Here is a 26,096-nt window from a genome sequence, read left to right as displayed (position 1 = left end):
GCAAAGGAGGACGGCACACTGTAGGTAAACAGGAGTCCGGAACGAGAATAAAACAATAGGATTCATCAGTCCTAACCAATCCTTGCACATGTGCCCGCAGGACCTGGTACAGGTAATATTGATATTTTTGCTAACACATGAGCCTTACTGTTCAGTGAGGAACGAGAGAACAAGTTGAATCAAGTACACTCCCTGTCTCTATTTTTTTTTTTTTTGTAGCAAGCAGATATCTCAGGTTTTCAAAACTTGTGCATGATTGTTACGTTTTTTCATCCTGCAACTTTTAGTTCTTGTACCTGAAAAATGACATGGGGATGCCACTGTCACGTCACATGGAACCCCATCCCCATACCTCCTGTTATTTAGGAAAGAGTTGAAAACAGCTTTCTTTAAAGAACAAAACATCACGGTGCGGTAAGAGTTCACTTCTCCTACCAGAACACAACTACCCCTCCAATTCCTCACTAACCTTATTGTTACCTTTAACACGTATTTGCATTATACAGTTACCACATACATACCTCTGCAGTCTTGGGGAAGGTTAACATAAATGACCATCTTGAAATGAAATCTAATAGACTGGCCTTGGGTCTCACTGGAAATTCCCAACAGTTCCAGGAGCATCTGTAAGTTAAGTTAGGCTAGAACAAACCCAGGCATGTCCAACATTTTGCTGTACTCTGACCACGTACTCCTGGCTCCAGCTGGTAACTTGCAGAGAGTGAGCACTGACAATGCTCTCCTTGCATATTCATTACATAAAAAGAGGTTTTAAGACTAATTTTATTATTATAAATTACAGTAATACATCGATTATTGCACAATATGTGGTTGAAGGATGGTCGACATTAATGATCCTCTGGTGCAGCCGTATTAACACTGGTGTGGTACCTTACCAGCAAACTACAAATGTGGATGCTGGTAGGTCTGACTCACCCTTTCATCCTTCCCAGGCGATAACAGTGCCAACTAAAAGCAACATCAACTATTATACGTTCTACCCATCTTCAGGCCTGTGGCATTAAGTACAACTAATACGTGAGTCCTTTTCCTCTCTGTTCAGTTACCTGAATTGTTTTGAGCACTTTGAGTTTTAATAGACCCGGGTGGTGATATAGATGAAGGAGTTGGGGATCCTCCTGCAGGTCAGAGACTTGACACATGCCAGTGTTTCCTCCACTTTCCAGACTTCTGAATTTAACATATAAGTGCCACTGAGTAACGGAATATTAATATATCTGTGACATAATGTTTATTAGTGCTTTATTGCCACGCACTTGCCAGTACAATTGAAAATTCATATCTAGAAGTAATGATGGCATGAGAAAAGAAAACTTAAACTTGTAAAGGTGATTTTCCCTTATAGCTTTTGAAAGAAGCCGAGCTGTGCACCTCGCCTGTTACGCTGTATGAAGAAACGCTGTCGGCGGCATCACTCGCGGCATCCCAACGGGCAGCATTGTTGATATCCCTTCCTAAGCCTGTTAAAAACCCAGCAGAGCAGGGATCGTATAGGCCAATGGCAATGCTTAACACAGATTACAAAATCCTGGCCAAGGTGTTGGCGATGCAGCTGCGAACACACACAACATCACCAAGAGATGGAAATCTGCAGAACTTCCTCCGATAGAAGCATGGAAAAAATCACTCATGGTATAGGCGGAGGCAGAGGGAGTGGCACTGCGTAGGGAAGATAGCTTGGGACTGCGTAAAATTCCCCTGGCCTTTAGCTGGGATGCAATGCTGCTAGCGCTGCGGGAACAAGAAAGGGGGCCCAAAGTAGATGCGGAGAATGTGGACGATGAGCCACTGGCAGAGAGTCAAGTTGGCTGAATGTGGTAGCTTAATGTAGTCCCCCTCGTCTGATGGGCTTAGCTTTCACTCGCCCCATAGGAGGAGGAGTGTTTAGCAGAACAAACCAAGCGGAGACCTGGGGCCGTGTGTTGATTCGCCACGACGTGGTGACTGGGGAGTGACATAGGGTGGAGCAGGGGGTGGGGGGAAGCCAGCTGGGGATTGGATTCCGGACAAAGTTACTGGATGCCTTGTTACATAGTTGTATATGCGAAATATGCTGAATCTTATTTGCTTCAATGTATGATATACGACAACCACCTAATGCCTAAATGTGTACAATGCAATAGGCCTTCCAAGTTGAAAAAAACAAACCGCAGGTTGGAGACGGGAGTTATGATACAGTCCTAACAGGTCATTTCCTTGGTGTCACTTGTACATCTTCTCATTCACTGTTGCAAATTTCCTTGCCATCTAACATTGTTAACGTGAGTACTATGCCATGGACGTTTCAATGGCTAGTCCTCCAATTATGATTGTTGACTACGCTTTGTATATCTATCTCTGTGTAAAAAAGAATAAAAAGATTCAAGCAAAAATTGAAAGAAGCCAAGCTGCCTTTCATCCTAAGACTGTTTCAAGGTTCTTCACCTTCTGAGTGAAATGAAAGGAAAGCTGTGTGTTTAGAAATAGTTTACCTCCCACAGATACTGTTAATAACAAAGTAAACTCCATTAGCTTTCTGATTTCAGTGTGTGCTCTTCAAATGTGTCTATGGACGGTACGAAAGGGGAATCCTCGTGGACGCGCAGGCACACATTTTAGAGGGTGCTGTGCAGACGACCTCAGGCTAAGTGCACTCCTTCTGTTGCCCGACTTTGCCTGGTTATCCTTTCATGACCTTGGTTACCCCAAGAAGCCTGTCTTCTTTTCAACGTGCATGCCTTGCATCGTTTACGAAGGGTGCCATGCTACGTCTCCCAATAGCTTTAACCAAACTTATAATTATTTACTTTCCAAGCTATATTCAATGTCAACTATAGGCAGTGCACCACAAACGGTCTTAGCCTCTGAGATGGCTTGAGAGTTTCCCTCAGTGCATACTAGGAGCCTGATTTAGATCCTGGCAGAGTGATTACTCTGTCATAAACGTGATGGATATCCTGTCCACCATATTAGGGTCTCCATAGGATATTAAAGGATCATAATATGGCAGGCAGGATATCATTCCCTCAGGGTTCCAGTCAACATGCTAACCCTCAAATCTCTGTATTGTGAGGAGTATGGCTGTTCTGCACATGGTATGCTGTAGGACACAGAGGCATTTTGAATAACTGCTTGTCCTCTTCCTGCTGCCGGAAGCATAGATTATCCAAATTTTGCTCCATGGGTGTCGATCCCGGACGATCATTTGTTCTCCCACTTGTATGTTTGTATTTATAGCTTGTCTTCTTTCACTTGCTTTCTTGTTGTTTAATTATCTCTTTCTGTCACTATTGTGGTCAAACATTGGGGTTCTCCACCATGAAGCAATTGGTACTGTGTCTTTATGGGCTTGGTTTATGAAGGCTACAGGGTTCCAGTGCTCTCTTCGGTGTTCCTGAAAAAGGACCATACATAGCCCTATGGTTCGAGCTTCTACTATATGTTTTTACTTTGATGTTGATGTACTGCATGGTGGTCTAAATTAAGATCACAGCTTTGATTTCCTCAAATGCTTTGCCATACTCCGAACGCCACTCCTATGATCAAGGCACAGAGGTTGGGGCATTGTCATCAAATTTGTAATAAACCAGCCACAATAATTAACCATGACTAAGAGACTTCCACTTCTGTTGCAGTTCTGGCTGCTAATGCTTTTTGAATGTCTTCAACATTTTATAGGTCTAAGGAAAGTTCTTGGGTGGAAAATATGTAACGAGAGAATTTGATGCTGTTTTAAAAAAAGTATTTATCCAACATTGGGCTAACGTGTCTCTCACTTTTTATTATTGTGTTCGGTAGTATCATGTGTACACATATTCATAGTACTTCTGGCTTGTGAGGTTTTGTTGGTTCACCATGGGGTGGGTCCAGTGACATTTTCTAAAATTCCCATTAGCTTTAGCCTCAACAGCTCAATTTCTTGTTTTTTGCATAAGCAAAAGGGAATTCTTCTATGTCTGTGAGCTACAGATTTTATGAATCAATGTGCAATTTCACAGATCTCAAAGACCTGAGCCACCAGCAAAGGGCCATGTGTAAGTAAATATGCACATTTTGGTCTTTTGCTGCAAGTGATTGGGGATGAGCTATTTGAAAGGTTTTCCGTCCATGACATTCACAGATGTTCCTGCAGTAATAAGTGCAACAATCTTTAGTTCCTGAATTTTGACCTCACATTTGGGTGGTGGTCTTCTGCCAGCTAGTCCATAGCCTATTCCCCCTGGTATTTTACTGGAAAGTCCACTCATTTCCTATTGGTGGTGTACAATACTGTAAATCTGCAGACAATAAGTATATGATGTGCACCAGCTACCAATGTGCCTGTTCTTCATGGGTGAGCCCTTCTTTCCCCTCTGTACACTTTGACATAGTGATTTAGTGGTACACTTGACAACATGTTTATCTTGAGCGGAGAAACTGTTTGCTGGATGAGTCTCCTAATAGCAGTATCCGCACATAGCTCTGTCACTTTGGATTCCTTTTCTGGTAAGGATTTTTTCTAGGTGTCATTTTGGCTTTTTACATTGTCTGCTGTGTCAGTTTTCATAGACCAAGATAGCTCCTCTCTCTCTTTCACCTCCATTCTTGCCATGGCTGTTTCCATCGTGGTGCCATGGACATTAGTTAATTCATGCAATCTTCCCATTGTGAGAATGTAATTCAGAGTAATCCTTACGCTTTCAAATAATCTAGGGCCAGATGTAGCAAAAATCCAAATTGCGACTTGCAATTTGCGAGTCCCTGTGACTCGCAAATTGCAAGTCGCAATTTGGTATGCAGAAAGGTGTCTCAGACACCTTCTGCAACTCGCAATGGGGTCGCAAAGACCCACCTCATTAATATTAATGAGGTGGGTCGCAGTTTGTGACCCCATTGCGAGTATGGGCACTCACGGGGATGGTGGCCTGCTGGAGACAGCAGACCACCATGTCCGTGACTGCTTTTTAATAAAGCAGTTTTTTTTTTTCTACTGTAAGTGCAGCCCGTTTTCCTTAAAGGAAAACGAGCTGCACTTTGAAAAAAAAACCGAAACCTTTAGTTTCTGATTTTTTCAGGGCAGGTAGTGGTCCATTGGACCACTGCCTGCTCTGAAAAAATATTATTTTTTCCAGTCACAAAGGGGAAGGGGTCCCATGGGGACACCTTCCCATTTGCGACTGAGTTACCATCCACTTCAAGTGGATGGTAACTGCGATTCCATTTGGAATTGAATTGCATTGCGAATTGCAAATAGGAAGGGAACACCCCTTCCTATTTGCGAGTTGGAAATGCATTTTGCGAGTCGGATCCGACTCGCAAAATGCATTTCTGCATACTGGAGAGGCTTTTGCGCCTCGCAAACGGCGTTTTTCGCCGTTTGCGAGTCACAAAACCCTTTCTACATCTGGCCCCTATTTCCTAAGAGCTGAAGATCGACATCCTTGAATAAGTTGCATCCATGCTTCTTTGTTTGCATTGTCGCTGATGCATGTATTTGCCATCTCTCTTCGCAGGCTTAAATCTGCCAGTAGTCTTGTCTTACTTCTGCTTTGCTTTTCACAGTATAAATCAGTCATAATCTGCATTGAGCAGTGCATTGAAATCTGCCTCTAGCGCAGCTACCACTGTCATAATCATTATAATTGTGTATGTTTGGTAGATTATGCCATGTTAATTGTATTTGTAAAGAGCGTTATCACCCACAAGGGTATTTGGCGCTGAGCAGGCTAGTTTATTAATTGAAAAGCAAGGTCTTCAGCTTTTTGTGAAATCAAGAAGAGAGGAGGAGGCTCTGTTGTGGATTGGGGAATTATTCCATGCTTTACGAGCAATGTAAAAGAATGACCGCCCCCTGATCTAGTTCTGTGTATTCTTGTGATGTGTGCGAAAGGTGTCTGGGTGGTTGTTGGCATATGATGCAACTGTTCAAGTAGGTGGGGCCTCAGTTGTGTAGTGCCTTGAAGGTGTGCGTGAGGAGCTTGAAATGAGTGTGTTTGTGTATTGGAATCAAGTGGTATTCCTGAGGTGTGGTGTGATGTGAGTTCTGTGTGGGAGGATGAGTTTGGTTGCAAAGTTTTTGGATGGTTTGTAGTGTTCTGGTGAGTTGCTTGGTGATACCGGCATAGAGGGTGTTTCCATAGTCCAACTTGCTAGTGACTACGGTGTGACTGATGATTTTTCCAGTGGTGCTTGGGAGCCATTTGAAGATCTTTCTCAACATCTCCAGAGTCTGGAAGCAGGATGCAGTGACGGCTTTGACTTGTGCAGTTATGTCCAGTTTGCTATTGATGCTGATTCAGAGGTTCCTGGGGTGGGTGCTGGGTGTGGGTCTGAGTTTGGCAGGCCACCCGTTAGAGTCCCATGGTGAGGTGTTCTTGCCAAAGATCACTACTTCTGTCTTGTCGGTGCTGAGCATGAGACAGCTAGCTTTCATCCAGTTGGTGACTTTGGTCACTAGACAGTGAACTTGTTTCTTGTATTGGAGGTCTGGTCTGAGAGGAAAAGTATGAGTTACCTAGGAGATGATGTTGGTGTCGTTTGGCAGATGATGTTGGCCAGAGGGATGCGATGAAGAGGGTGGAGCTGAGTGAGGAACCTTACACCACTGGCTCGGGACCATAAGCTTTTAAACAAAATATCTCAGATTGGACAACCTGGTGCAATAACAAGCTATGTGGACTATAAGCATAACAAACACCATAAAGGACCTGCAGAACTACTCAAAGCTGCCAGTGTACTGCAAACCATAAACTGCATGTCTATCTCTCATACCTCTTCATGCACCACATTGTTAAACACTGTGTCCTACTACACAATACCCACACCTCCTTGGTCATTATAACAAACTGGTCAAGTATACACTACCAACAGAGGATCAGAAACAAAGACAGCACCCTTCCAAGCACACACCCTTCACAGAGTAGCACCACATCTGGGACAAAACTGATTCTGCAAGATAAGTACGTTTTAATGTTTTACTAAAGTATCATTTTACCAACTCAGAGTGATGGCCTTTGGGTCTAATATGAGGTGTTATCAAAGTGCAACTCAATAGTACTCCTTTTTACTGCAGTAAGGAGATTCTGCCCTGTTGGGAAATGGAATTCTAACCTTGAGCTGAGGTTGCACATAAACAGTGTAACACTGTGGAAGTTTTTAACTGTCAGGGCTCCATATACTGACTGGTCGTGGGAAACAATGAAGCCGCCTGGGCGTGATGGAGGATTTGTGTATGGGGAGGTGGGGTCTTTGGGAGTGAATGTTTGATGTATTCAGCATTTCGTCCATCATCTGGTCTTTTTCTTTTTTTTCTCTTCGGATACCTGGCAGATGTTCCCTCACTCTGCGGCACTGATATCTCATGCAAATTCAGATGTCAGAATAATACAAATAAAAGAGGCCCTGCAGAGCAAAATACACATGGCATTACCCCTCACTTCAGTCTTATCGAATCCGTTAGTTTCAGCTCATGTCTTCACCAAATTTGACCTCATGGGAGCCTCTACATTTTAAGAACTATAGAGAGTGATACTTGATAGCATTTAATATCTAGTTCAGGCATTATGAATATCTACTAATGCTTTTTTGGAATGGGACTTAAGGCAAGTGATCTTTCATCAACTTGTCTAGCAACATTTAAAATTGGTTTATGTAATGCCCATGCTGCCTTTCTGCACCTCATTAATCAGGTATTCCAAAACATTCTAGACTCTTATGAGGACTTTTTTGTTTTCTTGATCCCTTGGCCCTCTTAGGAGGTCTCCTCCTCTCTCTTTCCTCCTTTTCTTGGTTACTTAACTCTGTGGTTCTGTGTTTGGTCCTTAGTTGCGCCTTTTGGTCTGAGAGTTCCCCTGCTCTCAGATGCATGAGTGCTTTTCCACATGTGTCGTATTGTATTTAAAAATACTACTGTCAAATTTAATTCTTTATTAAGCCACAGGTGATAGAGTTTCTACTCTTCTTTTCCTTGTTTTGCTCCCCCTCTACCTACATCTCTACACAGCATCATTACTGCTGAACATTGGGGTGATTGGAAGCGGTGGATTGAGCAGTGTAATTTGTACATCGAAAGAATTGGTCTCCACTCCTGACATCAACCTAGAGAGCTACCTTCCTTGTAGTTAAGACACAAACCATCAGTTTTAAATTACCTATTTTTTATGTCACAACTGTCCTTGCATTTGTGGTAGACGTTCTCATTTTTTGTACATTTTCTTTAAAATCATTTGATTTTATAAACTTCCTCTTTGATAAATATCCAATTCCTCCAGTATGTGTCTCTCAGAGATGAGAGGCGTCACCAAGTCTATGATGGATGGTTACATTGTCCGGTTGCAGGTTTTCAAGATAGTTTTAAGTAGATCTGAGTAGTTCTGCCTCCTCACACCCACCCCTCCTTTACTCATCGCTTCTCTATTTTAATCTTCATCTCCACCCTCCCAATCCTCCTGCTTACTTACTCCATTTTTACCCAACTCCCTCGCTGCATTGCACAAGCCCCCTTGCTCCCTAACGTCACTCCTCATTTCGGCCTCTCCCTAAGGCTCTGAAACTGTGCCCCACTCACTTGCAATCCAACTTGCCCCTCATTCACTGCCTTTCTCTCCCCTTACTGGCTCTTCCATTCCCATGCGTGCCACTCATCCCTGCTGCCAGTGCGTACGTTGACGGTCTAGTGCTCCATGTGCCAGCCGCCGCACCTATATATCCAGGGGCAACAATGCCCGTCCGCGCTTCAACTGGACATGGTTAGCCTTAGGAACCTTTTAATTTTCACATGGGGTCAAACTGTAACGCTCTGATCTTAATATCTACCGGTACCTCTCAAGTCTTGGTGATGAGAAAGAGAGGTTAGATAGCTGGGCAGTATTTTAAGAAAGTTCTAAATCTATAAAATGAAAGTGCTTGTGTTTTATTAAAGTGCACTCTGTACTCCACACTTTATTAAAACTAGCAACTGGAAGGGGGTGTAAGGAGCAGTGTTTACAGTCCGCTCTCCACCTCTGGTTTGGGGCTCGCTCTCTGTTATCTGCCATTTTGAGGGATGAGCCCTTTGATGGTCCAGGGCTCCATGTGCTGGCTGTACTTTCACATCACACTTTATTCTAATTAGTAACTAGAGGTGGGCGTAAGAAGCGACATATTGGTGTTTACAGTCTGCCCTCCTCCTCTAGGTTTGGGCTTGCTCCCCTTGAGTCCTTCGACGGTCTACTGCCCCATGGGACTCGATGGAAGCCTCTATGCTGTCATTCAGATCTGGGTCACCATCGGACGCTTACTTCGACCTGGTTGCTGATGCTTAGCCAATTGTTACAACTTTGTGCAATTTATTAATTCATTCTGTAAGTTTGTCTACCATAGTGGGAGAAAGTACAAATCCTCACAGTCGTCAAAACAACATTAGCCAGTCCATGACAGTTGTCTAATTAAAGGCCCATGTCTCGTTTGCCTTTTCCTGCACCGTTCCAGAGTAATTGATAAGTATCGTCCACCCTGACAGGCCGCCCGCTAATTTTGAAATTAGGTCCATAGACACTAAACTGCATCTCTCCTAAAGAAGCCCCCAGGAAACCTTCCAGTGAATCACCCTACCAAACCAGAGCATATACCATTCAATGTATTAATTATTAATTTAGACATTTGTAAAATAATAGCTAGATAGTATGAATCTGGCATTTTTCACGTAGAAACACTCATTATAACATTTCAATTTTGTAAAAACAAATGGCATCCCTGAATAGGAGATTTTTCAATTGTTTGATTGCGTACCCTATAAGTATGTATTCTTTGACTGGTGAATAGCATCTATTTGCTAAAACACAGTTTGGTAAATGTTTTTAAATCTCAATACAAATGGCAAGAACGAGGGATTTTTCAATATCTTTTAAAAAATGTCTCCATATTCCAACTGCAAATGTGAATCGCTATGCAATGTATCCATTGTATAGCTTGTATACCTTGTAAGAAAGCGTATGTTGAATGGTGAAAAATATCAATTAGCTGAATACAAAACACACTTACAGCTTTTAGACCAGTTTTACTTTACTTGTCTTTATTAAGCAAACAGTAGTTTGGGGATATTATCGACAAGCACAATTAGTTTTCACCTGCATTCTAAGCAGCACATTTCTTAAAATCATAGTAAACTGTCTTCTCCGAAAAATAGAATCCTTAGAAAAAAAGCCTAAAATGCCCTTCACTAAATTTAAATTCAGTTCAAATAGATATGAAAGGGAAGAACATCAAAATGTGCTATTGACGCGTCAGTGCTTAATTTGTAAATAAAAACGTGCCGATGCCCAAAGCTGACCTCTGAAACACGCGGCTGCTGCAATTAAATGTGCGAGCACTGAATGCTGAGGCAGGGTAATCCTAAAGCCATCTCTGGCCTCTTCAATCCATTTACAGCCACTCCCTGCCCCTTCAGCTCACTCTCCCGGCTTTCTGCTTTCTCCCTTTGTGACGCTTTTTCGTTTTTCTCTTCCTCTGTCTTTCCCATATGTGTCTTTAGCTCACAGTAAATGCTTGAGGCAGAAAAATAAGTGCTGTCCCTCAAAAATAAGTGCCAGTACCCGCACCGGAACCCCAGGCTCAAATTAAGCACTGGGACGCCCTTAGCACGCCCCTTGAAGGTGAACTGCTCCTACCATACTTCTTTGTTCCTCGCCCACAAAGTGTGCTCTGAGCTGGACTAAAGCTTTTAGCTCTTTCTCTGCTACCCTGCAGACTCCCCCTGACAGCCCAGCTAGCGGGGGAATGATTAGGATTACATCGCTTGCACTCCGCACAGAACTCAATGGCTTTTGATGCAAAACTATGCACCAGAGGAAGGGCCTTTGTATAAAATTGTGGGCAAGCGTGCAGCACGATTGTCTTAACTTTGTCGCATCTCTAGTATAAGGAGGTTGACCTATGGATGCTACAAGCTGTCACCATCCAACTAAATCAGAACTATGCTCTTCCTGTGCTCATGAAACGAATACATACCTTAATTTTACTTCCCAAATAGTATGAGGGGTATGTGGCTTTGTGGGCTGTCCTACTTATGCGGGTTGCCCCACCTACATAAGGACATTAGGACTACAGGATTGCCATGCAGGGGGCTGCCCGATGAGGGTTTTGCTAAGACTTTCCAGACAAGGCTGCTGTTGGCCTCTGAGAGCACCCATTATCCAAACATTTAAATGTATAAATAATTAAAACGACCACAATTGCAAACTGGCTTCAGAACCTCTAAAAGAGCCTACTGAAAGAATGAGAGGCAAGAGTATCAAACTGAAGACGTCCTAGAGAACCGCCATGAAGGGTATATTTTATATGATCTGGGTGACTTCCCACAGAAGACAGTCATAGAATAGTTGGTAGACCTGGAGCTTTGCTGAAGACCATGCTATATGCTGAATAAGAAGGTGGGAATAGGGCCTGCAATAGAATTTGATGGACCAGAATCGGTGTCTCCTAGAGTTACGATTCCTGAAGATGCAAATGGCAGCTCGAGGTAGCGGGTGGGCCCTGAGATTAGAGGCACAAGACTATAAGGGACGGCCTCATCAAAGTGAGTCTCTGCCAGTGCTTTGTTTTTTTCAGAAGTGCCATCTTGGCAAAACACGATGTAGATGGAGTCCCTGACTGCAGCAGCACGTCACACCTTTTCTGTCATCTAGGTACAGCCTTTAAAGCTGATCTATCTCTTATGACAACTCTTAGTCATGCAAACAGAGGTAAGTGATATATATGATGCACCCTTGAAGACGTTGCGCATTTACAACATCATAATAAGAATCATTCCTGTTTATATAGTGCACATCATACATGGAATGATTTTGCCATGCTTACATCAAAGGCTTTGGTGCTCAACTTAATTGTACACATGCTTTCGATTATGGATAGATGAAAGGATGAATTATCCAGGCTAGGATTCCTGCAAGTGACTTGCTTGGTGTACAAAAGTCTCTTCACCAGCTTGCAGGCATTAAAATAGGAGGTATGACACTCCAATAGTGACTTTGCAAGTCCAGTGGATCTTTAACTCATACACGGCTGCTGCAGTGGTGGTTTCTGCTTGGGAGACACAGCCTGACATTTCTGCATCTCCTTGTCTACCTCCAAGAGTTTTGTGCACCTTGTCCTTTATAGAATAGGTTGGACATGTTTGCAGCACATACACCGACAGATCAATCTCCTATGGTTGCTTCTGATATTGGCCCTCGGTGGCTGTATAGAAATCCTCAAGCACGGACTGTGCATACTCAAAGGTAGGCCGGTCTTCAGGCTTGTTCTTCCAGCACATCATCATAATGTCGTATAGTTCCTGAGGGCAGTTTTCTGGGCGAGACATTCGGTAGCCACGTTCCAGGGCACGGATCACCTCAGGATTAGACATGCCTGTAGGTAACAATGCAGAAAGCATGGAGTGGATAAAAGATGGATGAAGGAAGAGAGTGCAAGGCAGAGGGGGGAGGTAAACTGAGATCATTACTTATCTTAGGTTTTCAATTACATTGCTGTGTATTACTTAGGATATGTAACAACATGTGCATGAGGGTTTGCATACCGCACATGAACTAGAAAAATGCATGTATTTCTTTGCCAAAGAAATTCTGCCTTCAGTGACAGAATGCATTTGTACAGGTGAAGAACAATATGACAAACGGATAGAGCTAACACTTGTGGGGATAAACCACAAAGAGATAAATACAAACAAAGAAATTCAAAGTACACACTTATGAAAGAAAGTCACAGGGCAGTACTGCAGTTGTCCACATTGTGCCTTACTAAATGCCACCAACCAGGGAGACTTAAGACCCTAGAAATCTTCCCATACGCTATGAAGTCCTCCAGGTCTCCATTCTCTCCTCATAACATTCAACATTCAACCTCTCCATGGAACTCTGTGACAGCTCACTCACGGATAGTGGTATCAAGATCCATCGGTTTGCTGATGACATGTAATTCCCCCTGAAAATATCCACTACTCACAATATTTAGCAACTCAGAAACCTGCCCTAATCTTATACAGGACTGGGTGAGCAACCTGATTAAGGAAGGATTCCTCCTGTTCACAAAAAAACATCAAACAACCACAGATTCAAACCTGGCTATCCAAAATGAATTTGGAAGGCTTCACCTATCCCCCCAAGTGGATAGCCAGTTCAAAACCGCTTGCATTCACTCAAGACCCTAGAAAACAAAGATAGCATAGTGCAAGCTGACCTGTCCAAAAAACTTCACTATCTGAAACCGACATCTTAGTCTTAGCCCTCTTTCAGCTCACCTGTCTCTCTGTACATATACTATAATAACATTGCATTAAGCAGGTGCCCACGCCCCTGCTCCCTGAATTACCTTGAACCAGTCTTCCACCCATTAGAGGCCCTCACGGCCTGGCCCCAGAGCTTTGAGGCTTCGCCTCCTCTCCTGCTCACGCTGTCTCTTGTACCTATGTCTGCTCTTGTTCCCTCTGTCTCTCACTGTTTTTAGCGTCATTCGTTGCCATTCTTTGGACTATTGTCTTTTGCCTTTCTCTCTCACCCTTCTATTGCCTTTTTGCTCTTGCTTACTCTTATGTTGCCTTTTTGCTCGCTCTTTTTCATCCCTCTGTTGCCTTTTTGCTCTTTCCCGCCCTTCTGTTGCATTTGTTTCATCTTTAAGTGCCTTTCTGCTTTTTCACCTTTATGTTGATTTTTCTGCCTCCCCCACACTCTGTTCCCTCTTCCTGCTCCACTCTCTCTTCCTCACGCTCGTTACCTGTTCTTTCCTATGCCGCCTCTCCTTCCTGCGCTCCCAACTAGTCCCACCCCACCTGTTGCACTCCTCCCCTCTCCCAGGGCATACTTACAAGCAGCCGCAGCACGGACACACACAGGGTCTGCCCCGGCCTGCACCTAGACTGCACCCAGCGTCACAAACCCAGGTCCTTCCGCCCACCTATGCTATTCCCCAGAGCTCCTCCGGTCTCTGAACCCAGTGTGAATGTCCACACACTGCTGCCACATCGCACCACAGCACACAGAGGGAGTGTTTGCTTGCACCAACTGCTGCTTCGCCTGCAACACTTCACCCACCACGACTCCACCCACACAACCCACAAATAGTACTCTTCATGTACCCACCACAAACACACACCCAAACTATCATGCAAGCTCCTCAATACCCACTCATTCAGCAAACATGACACAGAAATCTAGGATACTCTATACAACAGCACTCCGGATCGTCTCTTTGCAATGGAAACATGGTTGACCTCCGAGTTGGCTGTCAACATCGCTAAGGCTATGCCAGCACAAAACGAACTCAGATGTCAGGTCTACCAAAACCAACCAGCAGGAGGAATCTCAATAATATTCGAAGACTCCTTCAATTGCACTACAGCCAAAGAGACTTAAACACCCTAAATGGAGCACCAACATTTCAAGCTATGAGCAACAGCAGTGGTTTTCAAACTTTTTAATGCTGCGTCCCCAGTGAAAAAATAAAAAGGATCAGGGCCACCCTCAGAATTTTTCACAATTATTTTAATAAGATGGCAATGTTTAAACATGTCTAAATTTATTTAAACATTGCAGTTAAGTTATGTTTCATAAAAATAAAAAAATACATAGTTTTCTGCCTAGAGCATATTTATTTGCATAATTATTCTTTTGGCCAGAGCCTGGCGCCCCCCTTGGGATCACTTGAAAACCCCCCTAGTGGGCCCACCCCCCAGTTTGAAGACCCCTGCCTTAGAAGAAGACTCGTCTACGTACTACCAGGACCTTTAGCCAACTTTGCCGACAAAATCACTGACTTCCATCACCCCCCTCACCATAGACTTAAACAATTACATTCTACTAGGACACTTCAACTTCCACCTTGAAGACAAGAGTGATACCATCACCACCATACTCCTGAAGAGCCTAGGGAACTTGGGGCTGACACATTAGACCCACACAATCTGCCGGACACACCCTCAATCCTGTTTTCACCACCTTCAGCGACATTGAAATTACTGCAACTACGTTGCTTACCTCAACAGAGCACACCATCATCCAATTCCAGATGATCATCCCCTGCCCAATGAGACCTGCCTTCACAAGCATGGCCAAAAGCAGCTGTAGCAGCATCCGGGATTCCAACTAGGTATAGCCCACATGCCTGAATGAACTAATTTCTAACAAAGACCTCAACAACGATGTCAAGGGTTTGGAAGAATGGATCACAAAATGCACTGACTCCTTGGCACCTCATTAGTACACTGTACAGAGGAGAACATGTAAGGAGGCCAATTGGTATACTGAGAAACTCCATGCAACAAAACAGCATTGCAAACAATTGAAAAGAAGATGGAGATGAACCACCTAGAAAGCAATGAAAACAATAAAAAAAACTCCCAAGACAGCCCTGAGATTGTACCACAAACAAATCAAAGAAACCTAGTAGAAGCCCTAGCAGAGTGCATAGACAACAGCTTTAACAGCGGCAAATAAATATTCGTGATCATCAAAGACTTTACTTCACAAGCTGCCACGGTAGAATCATTTCCTCGCAAGAACTATGTCACAACCCCTCGGAATTCTTCTGTAACAAAATTGAAGCCATCTGCAACAGTTTTGACCCCAGTTTAACTTCTACAGCGTCAACCACAGCCTTCCCACAAACACCCACAGAAAAACCCTGACTGCATGGGAAACTTTCACCATGGAAGAAACAGCCAACATCATGAGTATCATCCAGTAGGGGCATCAACGGATCCCTGCCCCACCACATGTACAAAATGGCAAAGTCCTCACCAACATCCAGAACAGCTCCATCAACTGAGGTATGCCTGGATGTCTTAAAACACACAATGGTCAATTCATTGGTATAGAAACCCTTGGCAGACCCCTCACAACTAGCAAACTATCACCTGATCTCCCTTCTATCCTACCCGGCCAATGACATAGAAAAATCCATAAACAAGCAACTCTCTAACTACCTCAAACCACAACAGCTCTTAGACACCACACAATCAGGTTTCCAGCCCAACCGCAGCCACAAGACTGCCCTCATCACAGCAACTGATGATATCAGGCTGATTCTTAACCATGGACACACAGCAGCCCTTATGCAGCTTGACCTTTCTGCATCTTTTGACACAGTCTCCAACTCCACCCTGATCAGAAGACCACACAAAATGGGCATACAAGGACTTACCCTCAACTGGATCTGTTCCTTCCTCACATAAAAACACAAAGAGACAGCCTGCCATCCTATATGTCAGAAGCCAAGGGCCTCATATGAGGAGTCCCCCAAGGATCATCTCTCAGACAAACCTTATTCAAAATAAATATACTCTCCTATGCCGACAACACCTAACGTCTTTTCTCCCTGTCAGACAAGACCCCCTACACCAAAAAACAACTTTGCCACATACCTGATCACGGTAACCACATGGATGAAGTCCAACTGCCTCACACTAATCACTAACAAAACTGAAGTGGTGGTCTTCGGAAGGATAGCCTCCACTTGGGGCTCCATTTGGTGGCCAGCTGACCTCGGCCCCTCATACACCCCTACTACCCATGCAAGAAGTCTTTGAATCATCCTGGATGACAAGCTTGACATGACAGCCAAAGTAAACGCAGTCACCTCCACTTGCTTTCACATCCTTAGAATGCTGCAAAAGCTCTTCAAATTGCTACCAGAGAACACCAGGAAATGGTTACACAGGCCCTGATCACCAGAAAACCTGCCTACGGCAACACACTCAACACAGGAATCACTAAGAAGTTCCTGTCCTGGCTCCTGACCATTCAAACCTCTGCAGCAAGACTCATCCTCATTCTACCTCGTTGAACTTACATCACCCCCCATCTCAGAGAATGGCACAGACTCTCATTCCACAAATGCACCCAATTAAAACTAATCACACAAACATACAAGAAGCCACACAAAACTGGCCCTGCATACCTTAACAGCTGCATACACTTCTACACACCTCCCAGGCACCTCCACTCAGCTGAACTCCCCCTGGAACGCATACCCTGCATCCGCAAAGCCACAGCCTGTTGCCGCACCTTCTCCTATATATCCTGCAAAGCTTGAAACTACCTCCCTCACCACATCAGAGCATCCTCACTGCTTTGCAATGTCCACAAGAAGCTTAGGATGTGGCTCTCACCAAGAAGAGGGCTGCCTAACCCAACTGCTATACCTCCAGATACTCTCAAGACTGATTAGTGTGCTATACACATATGCATAACATACCATAACATATTGTACACAATGTAGTACTTCTCATTACAGACAAGAAGAAATTTGAACTCGTTGGAACACTGAAAGAATTATTCTAAGCTTCCACAAAGAGCACTTTATCTTCAAGACAAACTGTATCATTAGGAAAGGCACCTCAGCAAATGTGGCTGTGAAAATAACCACCTCTGGTATTCAACACTACCTAAGGAAACACAATATTGCCATACTGTACATGTTTCTACATATGCTAGTGAGTGCCACATGGTTCGTTGGTGAACACAAAACGATGAGGCTTCCTGCAGAATTTGGTGAGGGGGCCCTCAGACTTCCATATCTCATGGATACCCATACACAGTGCCTGATTGGGTGGCCTTCAGTTGGGGGGGCCCCATTCAACAGCAGGGGCTGGTTATGGGCTTGTGATGTTGGTATGTTTTGCTTGTGACTCATACTTTACTCACCTGGATATGGAGTGCGTCCATAGGTCACAGTCTCCATCAGGAGGACCCCAAACGACCAAACGTCAGATTTTATGGTGAAAGAGCCAAAGTTGATAGCTTCTGGTGCTGTCCACTTAATCGGAAACTTGGCACCTATGAGAAGATGAGAAATCTATATCATAATCTGAGCAACCACTTATCAAGCAGACCACATACTGACTGTTATCTAGGTACATATACACTGCTCTTACTACTACTAATCTGTCTCAGCTATGTTTATGTTACTGACTTCAGAAGAAATGATACCTCATAACACCAAGTCCCCTATTTATGAAAAATAATGCAAAACTGTGCTAACAAAGTTTTTCATCATCATTTTTCCTACCGCCATTCCTTGGAACCATCTTTCCGCCATATTTAATAAATGATGCAAGATGGCGCTAAGGAATGGCTAGCATCTAAAAAAGAGATGCTATCCGGTCAGGGATGGCGTTAGGGAAAATGGTGCTAGTGGGTCTGAAATGCTGTTACGCTGGATAGCCGCAAAAAATACGCAAGGTGGTTTTGTGCATCCTAAACATGGCTCTAACTCCAATATTTTGACGCTAGATGGGTCTAGCATCAAAATATAAATATAGAGTTAGGTTAGCACCATTTTAGCACCAAAATAAATGGCGCTAAGGCGACGCTAACCATCCATAAACATGGGCCTTTTTTCATACACTTTTACTCTATTTTTTTAATTTTGTTTTTAAGTTTTATTGTTTTGCAATTTGACTTTATTAAAGTTTTGGAACTGCATGAAAACTTTACAAATTACCATTAGTTAACCCTGTCTGCTTTGTGCCAGAGCCACAAGAGAGTTGAGCTCAGGTTAATTTAGTGACTTTAAGGGTTCACCCTGACAAGGGTTGTAATTGTTATTTGAGCTGGGTATCACCGCCTCAACTGAAAATAAAATTTCAGTTGAGGCGGTGATACTCAATTTCTTACAATCACCCACTAAGTAGCATGCTACCCATGGGACATTACAATTCGGCATCTCGTCAGGGGTATGAAGTGCTATGTAAATGCAAGCAACTACAATGAAATCGAGTCACCAAGAATATTTTTATTTATTGCTGATTGTATGAATGTCTCCCAAAAAGTGTATGCTTGTCTTTTACTGAATTCATCTTTGTGAGTGTGTTTGTCAATCACCGAGCGTGTGTTTGGCTATCGATGAGTTTATGTTTGTCTGTTTGTATGTCTGTGTCCATCACTAAGGTGTTTGTCCCGCCACAATTGTATGTTTAGCTATCACTGAATTTAAGTGTAATTCTGAGTGTATGTTTGTATATCACTGACTGTATGTTTGGCCATCAATGGATGCACTTTCTAGGCTCCTCGTTCATTTCTCACTGAGTGTATGTTTGACTGACCATCACTGAGACAATTACTGTCTGTTCACTAATGTGTACTTGTCTGCTCATCGCTGACTGTGCTTGTCAGTTCCTTATTGAGTGTATGTTTTTCTGTCCATCACTGAATGCATGCTTGTCTGTTCATCACCGAGTGAATGTTTCGTTTTCATTCAGGGTAGGTTTGTCTGCTCATACAGAATATGTGTAATATGTTTGTCTGTGCATCACTGAGTGTGTGTTTGTTTTTCCATCATTGAGCGTATGTTTTCTATGTCCATAACTGAATGTATGCTTGTTCGCTTTATCCCTCAGTGTATGTTTGTCCGTTCACCATTGAGTGTATGTTAGTCTGTCCATCACCTAGTGTATTTTTATCTGTTCGTTACTGGGTTTATGATTGTCTGTTTATCATTGAGCGTAGACTTCATCAATCAATGTATGCTTGTTTGTTCATTACTGAGTGTGTCTGCGAGGGCATCAGCGAGCGTATGCTTGCCTGTTCATTCTGTGTGTTTGTCTACTCATCATCCAGTGTATATTTGTCTGTTCATTACTGAGTGCATGTTTGTCTGGTCATCACCGAGTGTATGCTTATCTGTCTGTCACAGAGTGCATGTGTGTCTGTTCGTCACTGAATGTATGCTTGTCCATTTGTCACCGAGTGTATGCTTGTCTGTTCATCATTTAGGTATGCTTGTTTGTTCGTCACTGGGTGCATTGCTTATCTGTATATAATCAAGTATATACTTGTTCATCTTTGAGTTTACGTTTGTCTGTTCATCTTTGCTGGTATGTGTCTGTCCACTACTGAGTGTATATTTGCCAGGCCATAACTCGCTGTGTGTTTTTCTGTTCATCGTTCAGTGTATGTTTGTCTTTTCATAATTTAGTGTATGTTTGTCAGTCATCAGTGATCATATGTTTATGTCCCCATCATTCAGTATGTGTGTCTGTTCATCACTGAGTGTATGCCTGCCTGTTCAAAACTGGGTGCCCCCCCATCACTGATTGTATGCCAGTCTGCCCATCACTGCATGAATATGTGTCTGTTAATCACTCAATGTATGTTTGTAGGTTCATCATTCAATATATGTTTGCACTTCATCAATCAACCCATTTTTGTCTTTCTCTGAGCATCATTAATTGTTAGTTCATAACTGGGTGTATGCTTGTCAGGCAGACAGTGGCCCTTCACACCTTCTCTGGCAGTGTACTCATTGTCCTCGATGATCCTGGCCAAGCCGAAGTCTGCAATTTTGCACACAAGTGTTCCTGAAACAAGGATGTTGGCGGCTCTCAAATCTCTGTGGATGTAGTTTTTCTGCTCGATGAAAGCCATCCCTTCTGCAATCTGTGAAGAACGTAAAGAGTTTAGCTATTGCAATTTTATTGACAAACCCAAGCATACATATTGTGACACAGAAGTTGCTGGGGCTCCTGAACCCATCAACACTTTGGTGGTGCCATGAGTCTTATGAGTGCAACAGCAACAATGGGATGGACACATGCAGACCATGGGGATTTCAGAATACATTACTGATACAAGAAACCATCTGGAATTTAGCATTTAAGGCGGATTACCATCATAGTAATATTAAGGTCTAAAATGGAACTGGAGTCTAGGGCAATTGAATAAATTTACCCTTCAGACACTTATCATGCTGAGCAATATCCTGGGCCAAAACTCTTAAATGGCAAAGAGACCCAGCTCTCTGGGTAAGGGACTATTAAGGAACACACTGTTGAGGATTTAAAGAAACTCTGTGGATCGACCAGATAACTCAGGAACATAAGAACCTAATCTAAGGTACATATTCCGCCTCAAAAACCAACACATTTGAATATGAAATCATTTGAATGTAGAAAAATTGCAAGACTGTTTGTAGGAAAGTACCCTCTTTTTGGCATGGCTACTCCCACTTTTTACCTGCTATCAGTGTGCTTAGACTGTTTTCAATGGGATCCTGCTAACCAGGACCCCAGTGATTGTGCTCCCTCCCTCTAAATGTGGTTGCCTAGGACCTTTGTACTGGTGTCCATTTATAAGTCCCTGGTAAATGCCACTTGGTTACACAGGGCATTGGGACACCGGTGGACCCCCGTAGGCTTCAGCATGTATTTTGCCACCCATGAGAGCCCATGCAAAATGGGTCTGCAGGCCTGCCATTGCAGCCTACATGAGAAGGTGCATGCATCCTTTCACCACAGGTCACTACACCAGGTCACTGTATGGTAGGTCCTTCCACCTCAAAGGGCAGGGTACAGGCCCCTGTGTGTGAGGGTACCCCTGCATGAGCAGAGGTGCCCCTACAAACTCCAGCTCCATTGCACTGGACTTCTTAAATGCGGGTAAGCCATTTTACCCATGTACTGGATACAAGTGACTACCTGTGTCCAGCTACATAATGGTAACTCCAAACCTGGGCATGTTTGGTATCAAACATGTCAGAAGCATACCCCAATACTGTTGCCAGTATTGGGTGCATGATTCCATGCACTCTGGGGGCTCCTTAGAGGCCCACAAGTGTTGCTCCTACCAGTCTTCTAGAGTTTTCCAGGCAGCCTGTGCTGCTGCCCCCCTCAGACAAGATTCTGCCCTCCTGCTGCTTGACCAGCTCAAGCAGGGGAAGGCAGAACAAATGATTTCCTGTGGGAGAGGCAGGGAACACCCTCTCCCTTGGAAATAGGTGTTACAAGGCTTGGGAGAGGTAGCCTCCCCAAGCCACCTGGTTGCTTTGAAGGGCACATTTGGTACCCTCCATGGATAAACCAGTTTGCACCAGTCCAGGGACCCCCGTCCCTGCTCTGGCGTGGACCTGGGCAAAGGAAAAGGGAGTGACCACTCCACTGTCCATCACCATCCCAGGGGTGGTACCCAGAGCTTCACCAGGTGGCCACTCGATTCTGCCATCTTGAGGCCCCTGGGAGCATCTGAGTGGCCAGGTCAGGCAGGTGACGTCAGAGACCCCTCCTTATAGGTGGTCACCGTGCTAGGTGACAAAACCCTCTTTTAGGGAAATTTATGGACTCCCTTGCAGGTGGATGCCCAGATTCGATGTGCAAGACTCCACGAGGACTCCTCTCCATTGTTTACTTTTACTTCTGGACACTGGAACCGCAACTGGAATCTTCAGGAACCAACAAGACTGCAACTCCTCCGATGACCTCGCTTTGCAACTTTGTTTCTCAGGCTCCTTCCAGCAACTGCAACATTTCCCCACCTGTGCATCCTCTGGGGTTGGCGAGACTTCAGCCTGCACCAAGAAGCAAGAAGGAATCTCCCTTGGAATGAAGGAGTCACTCCCCTGCATCTGTAGGCACCAACTGCAAACAACGTCCTGCTGCGTAGATCTGCTTTCTTCTGGAACTGCATGGATCCTGCATCACAGGTGGTGGCCTGAAGTGGTTCCTTTGGTCCTCTCTGCCTGCTTTCCAACTTGGGAGATGGTGAGCCCCTGCCTCTCCTTCCAGGACAGTATGCATGTGCACCGCAACTCTTGCAGCTACCAAGGCTTGTTGTCGCCTGCTCCAAGAAACCTTCAGGCTCAGAGTAGCCCCGGTCTCCAGCACTAGATACTGCCCAGAACAGTCTCCTCTATGCTGCTCCAGCGACGTGGGACTCCTCTCCAGGTGTGCTGACTGGACTTCACTGCAACCTAATGTGCTTGCTGCCAGTGGGTTTCCAGTGGGGACTGCAACTGCTTCTGCTGGCACTTCCAACTGCTGAGGATCAGCCCAGATTCAACTTCAAGGGTCAAGACCCCTAGACCTTGCAGGGCCTCTTCAGCCTTGCAACTCTTCTTTTGCTTCTTCTTGCATTTGCCAAGGCTTGGCGGTGGTTCTCCTAACCACTGACCATCTGCAACCCGACAACCGACGTGGCACACTATCTACACCACTCCAAGGACTCCACTACAGCTCATGGGCTCCACAGCTGGTCTTCTTCTTCCCGCGTCAACCTGGTCCTTCATCCACAGAAGGGTGCCTGGTGGCTCCTGCCCCAACTGGACACTCCATCGTGGACTGGACTCCGTCCCCCTCTATTCCAAGAATCCACCTTTGATTTCTTCTAGTCTGGTCCTGTTCATGTATAATCCTTTTTCTAAGTACTCCTGTTATTTCTTGGGCAGACCAGGTACTTACCTCTGCTCTTCTGGTCGCTGGGGGTCACTCAGGTACTCACCTCGTGGGCTTCCTAGTTCCTTCAGCTTCTCCCTAATTACTCCATATCCTTGGGTGGGGGACTTAACTTTGCATTCCACTATTTTAGTATATGGTCTGGCCCTCCCCTAGGGTCCTCACTATTTTCTACAATTATTGCCAATGCTTATTGTTTCTATGCTCATTTCTGATTGGTATTGTTTCAACCATATGTGTCAACCACACACCAGCCCACCTTCCTACACTGCTCAGTACTCCAGGCTAGATTTGTCTGCTGGAACCCCTCACATATTCTTGAAAAATGCATTTCCCACATTTTTGCAGTAATTTGGCACCATCACCAGGGCACCAACTGGTGATGGTGGCAAGTTACTGCCCTATGGCTATGGTCTTACTTTGCTTTAAGGAAGTCCAGGCCCTTTTTGCATCTGCTGACTATCAGTTATAACAAGAAAAGGAATTAGGTTCCTGCACATAGTCTCAACACTACATCAATTTGTGCAGACAGGTTTACTGGAATAGCTTCCTCGTTGGACTCACGCAGTTTTCTTCTCCCCTCCTTGACAAAATGTTAAACTTTGCCATAATCATACCCTAGCACCTTTTCAGACACACACCCTTGTCTCCTTCCTAGCAACAAGCTGGCTACCTTTCTGCTAAGGGGATCAAACTATACATATCCATTACCCTTGTTTTCAAGGCAGTACACATGACAATACATTATTATATATGACTCATAAATAAAGTTGTGGACAGTTAGTGCACCCTCTCAAAAGTGCCACTTTGGAGGGCAAACAGGGGTCTCAATGACTCCGCAGAAGACATCTGTGAAAAGGTTAGTAAGAGAGAGAGAGCAATAAAAAGGAGATTGTATGAAGCACTTAATGTGTCGCTTTGTACCTGAGCAGAGAAGTCGATCAGTTTTGGGAGCGGCAGCTTATTCCCATCATCACTTTTTAGGAAATCCAACAGGCTCCCTGCAAGTAAGAAAACAGGAACAATTTTGAAGGGCCAGTGGGAAGCTTCCAACCTTTATGCCTGGATATCAGGCAAAGCACATACTCTACAGATGCAGCAGGAAGCTCCCCCTTTCCACACTATGGATAGCAGTAAAAGTCTCTCGATCACAGGAGCTATCAGCTTCAACAACACAGCAAGAATCTGAGCAAATATATCTCTTCTATCGTAGATTGCTAATTCAAGGATCTAAGTTGTTTGTGATTGGGTAATGGTGGTGCAATCAATATATTATCTCCAGAAGGATAAGACTGCAGTTATGAAATGTTTTCCAAATGAGTCTGTGGTGTGATTCTGAAATACGGGACACAATATCAACTTGTCTAAAGTGTTCTGAAAGTAATCTCTCATTAAAATGATTGGAAAATCAATTTGAAACTTCAAATGCAGATATTATATTTAAGTTGATAATACCTATTTCGATTCCCTTCCGAGGACTGCAATAGAAAAAGTTGCACAAAACTGCACCAAATTATACAAATAGTTCCTAAAAATGTTCTTCACCAATAGCAAACATATAAGAACAAGTAAAGAGAACAACAAATTGCATTCTGAACCAAAAACAAATAATCTAAACCAACAGTGCATGTATGCATTTGAAGTATAAATATATGGCAACTTTGCATTAGAAAGCAGGGGAAATAGTAAGTAGAGTAAAAGACGATGTGAAATGGGTCAAGGAAAGGAAGTGTGGACTTGGAAGGAGGAAATGCAAATGATAGGGTTAGGACTTTGTAAGAGCTGGAGAGCAATAGCAAATTGAAAACTAATGTGAGACACCATTGGTTGGGAGAAGGGTGTGAGGTTCAGGGATGATCTTTTAGATGGCTAATGCAATGTGGATTATAAATAAAAGTAGTCAGAAAAGTAGTTTCAGTGACTGGCTTATTCAATAAAAGCATACTTATTTGAAGAAAAGAGAATTCTAAAAATATGATTAAAAAATACTAAATTGAAAAGGAAATATTCCAGACAATTGTTTTTGGATTATTTGATTCTAAGAAGTTATATTTAGAAGCAAATGATACAAAAACTATTTAAACTCCTGAAATACAATTGAAAGCTTAGTATTACCTTTGCATGAGGCTGCAGTTATGCAAGAGTATTCAAGAAGGGATATGGTTCATGCATACAATGCCAAATGGTTTTAGTTCCACAGCACTATTGGCTTTGAGCAGTGATTCATTATTTACTTCTAAGGGAGCTATAGTACAGTATTTCTATTACAAAGGGTCGTAACTCCTAGGTGATTGGAATACTTAATTCCTTTCTTAAAGGAGCATACACTGTAATCCTAGAATACAATACCAAAGGGGTATGGTTCTGGAGTACTGTCCCAACGATGTTGCCTGTAGGACAGTATTGTGACTTAGCCAGGTCTTCACTTACCTTTTTCCATGTATTCTGTTATGATGTAGATTGGCTCTTCCTTCGTCACCACAGCGTTGAGTTTCACTAGCTTATCATGCTGCAGGGCCTTCATCAGGTTTGCCTCATCCAGGAAAGCTTCCACCGACATACTCCCTGGCTTCATTGTCTTCACTGCTACTTTGGTGTGCTTGTTGTAAGTAGCTTTAAGACAAACAAAGACAGTTACCTTAGGGTAATGCCAACAGTGTAAGCAAGGGTCTGTGTTTTTCAAACATTCTGTACATCATTTACGTTAATAAAGGCAGGACATTCTGGATTCCACCATAAAGGAGAATATGTTAATCAGAAACAAACCAAATTTAGGTCATAATATTCTACTAACTTTAGCCATATTGTAATAAATTACTCTGTTGAGAATATTTTGAAAGGAACATCTGGTGTGCAGTAGCAATAAAATTAAAGATTAGCCAAAGACTGGTAAATAGAAATTAATTTGGAAATCACAAATTTCCTT

General features: G+C 43.6%; 1 protein-coding gene across 2 annotated transcripts in view; it reads right to left on the bottom strand.

Annotated features, from left to right (window-relative positions):
* Nucleotides 1-10,002: 10,002 nt before the first annotated feature.
* The window catches only part of HCK (HCK proto-oncogene, Src family tyrosine kinase), a 139,668-nt gene continuing 123,574 nt past the window's right edge, over nt 10,003-26,096 (bottom strand). For both annotated transcript variants that reach the window (XM_069243377.1, XM_069243378.1), the window contains exons 10-14: nt 25,601-25,783; nt 24,095-24,171; nt 20,231-20,384; nt 17,652-17,783; nt 10,003-12,363 (exon numbers count right to left, since the gene is read on the bottom strand). In XM_069243377.1, the coding sequence (XP_069099478.1) occupies nt 12,161-12,363; nt 17,652-17,783; nt 20,231-20,384; nt 24,095-24,171; nt 25,601-25,783 (749 nt within the window). In that variant the 3' untranslated portion in view covers nt 10,003-12,160. The remainder of the gene's footprint in view (nt 12,364-17,651; nt 17,784-20,230; nt 20,385-24,094; nt 24,172-25,600; nt 25,784-26,096) is intronic.

This window comes from Pleurodeles waltl, chromosome 7 (assembly GCF_031143425.1).
Source record: "Pleurodeles waltl isolate 20211129_DDA chromosome 7, aPleWal1.hap1.20221129, whole genome shotgun sequence".
Classification (NCBI taxonomy): Eukaryota; Metazoa; Chordata; class Amphibia; order Caudata; family Salamandridae; genus Pleurodeles; species Pleurodeles waltl.
The sequence above is the reverse complement of the archived record's forward strand: the minus strand, read 5'-3'. Positions and strand labels throughout refer to the sequence as shown.